Genomic DNA, 5,994 nt, shown 5'->3' with positions numbered 1-5,994 from the left:
AGGGCTGCCGGGCTGCCAGAGGGATGTCTGATTGCCATCTTAGGCCCAATCCCCCGGGGAGCAGGCCTAAGCCAGCAAGTGGTCACCCCCGAGGGGTCCCAGACTGCGAGAGGGCACAGGCTGGGCTGAGGGACCCCCTACCCCCGAGTGCACAAATTTTTGTGCACTGGGCCTCTAGTTAGTTAATAATAGAATAAACCATGTCTATTTATACTAGAGGCCCGGTGCACGAATTTGTACACTGATGGGGTCCCTCAGCCTGGCCTGCACCCTCTTGCAATCCTGGACCCCTCGGGGGATGTTAGACTGCCGGTTTCAACCCAATCCCCGCAGGCCTGCCAAAACCGGCAGTCCGACATCCCCCAAGGGATGTAGTAGTGTGCGAAGCAGCAGGTGGCTGGGGAGGAGCCCGGGCTAGGCACTGTGCTGCTCCTGCTTATGGTAGTGCTGCCATGGAGATGAGAGAGGCTCATGCTACCCAATGGTCAGCTGAGCGGTGCTCCTGCTGTGGGAGCACACTGACCACCTGGGGGCAGCTCCTGCATTGAGCATCTGCTCCCTGGTGGTCAGTGTGCGTCATAGTGACCAGTCATTTGGTTGCTTACGCCTTTATATCCTATATAATAAAAGCCTAATATGCTAAGTGTCTGGTCATCCATTCAACCAATGAAAGCATAGTATGCTAAAGCTGCTCAACCGCTCGCTATGACGTGCACTGACCACCAGGAGCCAGACAATCAATGAGTCTACCAGTCGCTATGATGTGCACTGACCAACAGGGGGCAGACGCTCCAACCAGTAGGTTAGCTTGCTGTTGGGGTCTGGCTGATCAGGACTGAGTGAGATGGGCCGGGCATGTCCTGAAGCCCTCCTGCGGGCCCTCTTCAGCTGGCCAAGCTCCTGCGTCCCTCCCCGGCTCCGATTGTGCACCGGTGGAGTCCCTGGGCCTGGCCTGTGCCCTCTCGCAATCTGGGACCCGTTGGAAGATATCAGAGAGCCAGTTTCAGCTCTATCCCTCAGGCCAGGCTGAGGAACCCACTGGTGCACAAATTCGTGCACTGGGTCTCTAGTATATAGTTAGGCTGGCACTACTGGTAACAAGTAGATAATGACTTTATAAGAATTTTATACTGTATATTTGAATGTGTATTTACCTACTTAGTATAGGTATAAAAGTATAAATTAAACAAGGTATAATCTAAGAAACTGTAGAAGAAATGCTAATGGTACACTGAAGGTAAAATAAAACAATGAGAGAACAGTGAAAAAAGAGAGAAACAATGGAAATAAGAAAAAAGTGAAAGGCCACAAGATCAAATAGAAATATTAAAAGTCAACCAACTCTGCTAAAATATGAAAAAGTAATCCAATTTATTACAGCAAGACTTAAATACATCAAATAAATACTATAATTATTCTATAATAAAACCCCAAATCTGTTAGAATAATAGGTACAGCTGGCAGCCAATAATTAAATTCACCATTTTGGTAATCATAAAACACTACAGACTTATTGTACTCTTCATAAAGTAAAATCCATGGCTTTCCCACAGAATTGTTAAGCCCAGAATGAATTAAAGTTCTATCTAGTCTATATCTGTGAAGCTAAGTGATTCAATCTAAACCATACGATTCTATACTTTATTAGGCATCACCTATTTAGTTTCAAGATATTTTTGAATCTATATTCTGCCATCTAATGCATTACCAATCTCCAATACATATGACAATCTCAATCCAATGCAGCATACTTGGCATACAGAAAGCATTTAAGTGGTTTCTGAGGAAATGCAAAATCATGCAAATTCTCTGTGAACCCATCTAATCAGTGACTGCTGCCATGTACTCTCCTTATCCACAAGGATGTTACTATGTAAGACTTTGTTAAGTGTCTGCCTGAAATTAAGACTCAATACAATAATTACATTTTCCTAAGTAACCATACTTTAAAAGGATATAAAGACAGTAGAGCATGACTTGCATTCATGCAAGGTCCTGATATTCTCTGCGTTCTTTTATAAATGCTCACAAAGTGTTTAATTATCATAATCATCTCCCCTATTATGGGAGACTAGAACTAGAAGTAAGGAGACCAGTTAAAAAGTTTGAATCACAGTATTCCAGATAAATGGTAATAAAGGACTAAACTAGGATATTTCTTTGGGAAGGAGGGGAATGGAAGGATAGAATAGAAGTCACAGAGAAGAGCTACCTTACAGATAAAGGAAGGCAAATCAAACATGACACTGAAGTTGCAAACTTTCGGAACTTGGGGGGTAGCATGGTTATCATTATAAAAATAAGGAACAGAGAAACAAGCCATTTGACAGCATTGTCTATTGTCATTTAGGATGGCCTATGCTCCAAAAAAGTGATGTGATTGAGGCATTTCCCAACAAGATATTTCATGAAAAGATTTATAAAGCTTTCACAAAAAAATTGGCAAAATTTATAGAATAGCTATAATGATTAGGTAATATCAGCAAAAGGCATTTTAAGATACTATGAGAGTCAAATCAGTCAAGAAATCAAATACTGATTCTGTCTGAACTAGGTAAAATCAGGACTTCAAAGGTCAAAGGGGCCCTTGCCGGGTAGCTCAGTTAGTTGGAGCATTGTCCTATACACTGGGGCATGTATGGGAAGCAACCAATGGATGTTTTTCTCTCACACTGATTTTTCTGTCTCTCTCTCCCTTCTTCTCTCTCTAAAATATCAATAAACATATCCTCGGGTGAGGATAAAAAAATAAAAAGAAATAAAAAGGTCGAGCTGAGTCTTGGAGGGAATATTCACTGTGACAGCAAAGGGAACTGAGCATACTGTGAAAATATAAAATAGAGGGTTCTGATTTATACCCAGATAACAGGAGAAGGGATCAAAAATTTTATTTTTTATATTAGGTAGTGTAATATATGTAACATATATGTCTGTCAACTTAACATATAGATTAACCTTTCACCTTTCAGTAATGGCTTTGGGGTGTGTGTGAAATCCTCAAACATGGACTTTAGATATCTTAGTATTGCCTACAGAAGTTTACAGGAGACATACTCATCATTTCAGGCTGAGAAGCCTAATTCTTTCTACAAACAGAGCATACAGCTCAGGCACAGACTCAAGCCAATGAAGTCCACAAGAGATTGATTTAGAAAACCACAGTGCCATCTTATTCTTTTACCTTGAGAAATGAACAGTATCAGTGTATGCCTCTGAGACTTATTTATTTTTAATATTTAATTCCTTCAGTCTAATCAGACTTAGAAGCCATTCCTTGTCTTTAAGTTGACTTTATAACTGTTGTTCCATCCCATAACAGTTTAACTCTCAAAGGGATTTTTTTAATTCAAGTTCTGGATAAGGAGGCACATCTATTTTGCCCCACGTATTACGGACATAATAATACTGTGTATATAAATAGATGATTTGTAAAAGTTAGGTTTATGGGGAAGGGAGAACTGGAGGAAGGTGGTCAAAAGGTACAAACTTCCAGTTATAAGATAAATAAGTAAACATGATGACTCTCGGCTGTATGATATATTAAAGTAACTGAAATGACAGAAAAGTTACCTTTTTGTGGCACAATGTTCTTCAATATTGCTGTCCCATCTCTGAGACATAACCAAACTAAGCTCCATTTCTTCTTTTTCAATCTGTGGTTCATTTTCTTCATCATCACTATTTTGGGGGTTTTTAGTGTTTCCAAGGGAAAGACATGGTGGCTTTCTATTTCTTTCCCCCTGATATCCATCATTTTCCAAACCAGCAAGAAGATGTACCAGAGCCTCATCAGGACTGCTGTCCACTATAAAACAAGTAAAGTATCACCAAGAAATAACTTAAGTTTTCTAAATAATTCAACAATTCAGAACAATTATAAAACAATGATAAAGTAAAAGATCCTTGGACCATCTACACTAGAATGACTGTGTCCTTATTAAAAAGAAAATTCCGAACCCATCCCATATGTACTAAGTCAGAATTGCTTTTGTTAATACTTTAAAATATTTTTGAAATTACAGTTTATATTCAGTATTATTTTGTATTAGTTTTGGGTGTACATTAATCAGAATTTCTTAGGTAGGATGCAGGAATTTGCATTTTAATAAGCTGCCCAAGCTTTTGCTGCACAATTAACCTTGAGGAACACTAAACCAATATTGTAACAGTGTTCAAAATAAATATAAAATATATAAATTAATGCTAAAAAAGTACCTTTAAAAACAATACATGTGAATACCTTTATCCCTTACTTAAGCTTTACTTAGCTCATAAGATAGTCAAATGAAACCTGTAGTTGAATAACACAAGAAAGCTTTAAAAGTGGTTAATGAGATTACTTAAACACCTTCAAGTCAACAAATGATATATTACTTCATATGCACTAGGGTTGTAAAATCAAGGCAGATAATAAAAAGTGTTGACAAATATGTGAAGAAACTGGAACCCTCATACATTATTGGTCAGAATGTAAAATGCTGCAGCTGCTTTGGAAAAAAATTTGGCAGTTGCTCAAATGTTAAACATAGAGTTACCATATGATCCAGCAGTTTCACTCCTAGGTAAATACCCAAGAGCAGGGGTCCTCAAACTACGGCCCGCGGGCCACGTGCAAATACAAATATTGTATTTGTTCCCGTTTTGTTTTTTTACTTCAAAATAAGGTATGTGCAGTGTGCATAGAAATTTGTTCATAGTTTTTTTTTAAACTATAGTCCGGCCCTCCAACGGTCTGAGGGACAGTGAACTGGTCCCCTGTTTAAAAAGTTTGAGGACCCCTGCCCAAGAGAATTGAAAATGTATGCCCCCACAAAAACCTATACATGAATAATCATAGCATCATTGTTCATTATGGGCAAAAAAAGTGGAAACAACCCCATATCCATAAACTGTAGAGTGGATATATGAAATATGGCATACCCATATGATGAATTATTATTCAGCAGGAAAAAGGAATACATGCTACAAACATGGATGAACCTTGAAAACATCATACCAAGTGAATGAAGCCAGAAACAAAAGGTTATATGATTCCATTTACATGAAATGCCCCAAATAGGTTAATCAAGAGAAAACAGATTAGTGGTTGCCAGGGGCTGAGAGGAGGAAAGAATGGGGAGTGACTGTTAATGGATATGGGATTTCTTTTTGGGGTGATAAAAGTGTCCTGAAATTAGATAGTGGTAGTAACTGCATACTCCATGAATATCACTGACCTGTACAGACGTGAATTTTATGATATTCAAATTATATCTCAATAAAAGCTATTATTAAAAAAGATCATGAAGATTTGTTCTAATCTAGTACACAATCTTATTCTCTGTAAAATGAGATAATGCATTCCTCATTTACCAAAATACCAAGTTTCAGGTTTTCTTTGTAGACATTAAAGAAATTGATTCTGTCATGCTACCAGATATAAGGAAAAAAATGAAAATATTGATTCTGTATGCTACCAGATATAAGGGAAAAAATTAAGATATTTATTTTTAAGAGCCCTTCTGGCAAAAATCCATTTCTTTAAATCTAGAACTGCACTGTTTTATTTTTCCTGTCTCATACTTGAAAAAAAATAGTATTAGAAAATGAATTATAGATATTTGACTCAGATCTTATTTATTTATTTATTTATTTATTTATTTATTTATTTATTCCTCACCTGAGGATAGAGTGGAAGGGAGGGAAGAGAGGGAGAGGGAGGGAGGGAGGACGGGAAGGAGAGAGAGAAACATTAATTGGTTGCCTCCTGCGTGCACCCAGACTGGAGCCAGGGAATCAAACCTGCACCCAAGTACGTGCCCTTGATTGGGAATCAAACCCATGACCCTTCAGTGCACAGGCCAACACTCTAACCATTGAGTGCCACCAGCCAGGCTGACCCCTAGATATTTGACAAACACTGAAAATGCATTTTTGCAAACTTAGGCAAGTGACATTATATCTGCTGCTGATACATTATATTTGTACTAGAGGCCTGATGCATGAAATTCGTGT

General features: G+C 38.4%; 1 protein-coding gene across 12 annotated transcripts in view; it reads right to left on the bottom strand.

Annotated features, from left to right (window-relative positions):
• The window catches only part of REV3L (REV3-like, polymerase (DNA directed), zeta, catalytic subunit), a 166,210-nt gene that overhangs the window by 77,617 nt on the left and 82,599 nt on the right, over window positions 1–5,994 (bottom strand). For all 12 annotated transcript variants that reach the window (XM_014531311.1, XM_014531312.1, XM_014531309.1 and 9 more), the window contains one exon: window positions 3,571–3,805. In XM_014531311.1, coding sequence (XP_014386797.1) covers window positions 3,571–3,805 — 235 coding nt within the window. The remainder of the gene's footprint in view (window positions 1–3,570; window positions 3,806–5,994) is intronic.

This window comes from Myotis brandtii, unplaced genomic scaffold (genome assembly GCF_000412655.1).
Source record: "Myotis brandtii unplaced genomic scaffold, ASM41265v1 scaffold8, whole genome shotgun sequence".
NCBI lineage: Eukaryota > Metazoa > Chordata > Mammalia > Chiroptera > Vespertilionidae > Myotis > Myotis brandtii.
The sequence above is the reverse complement of the archived record's forward strand: the minus strand, read 5'-3'. Positions and strand labels throughout refer to the sequence as shown.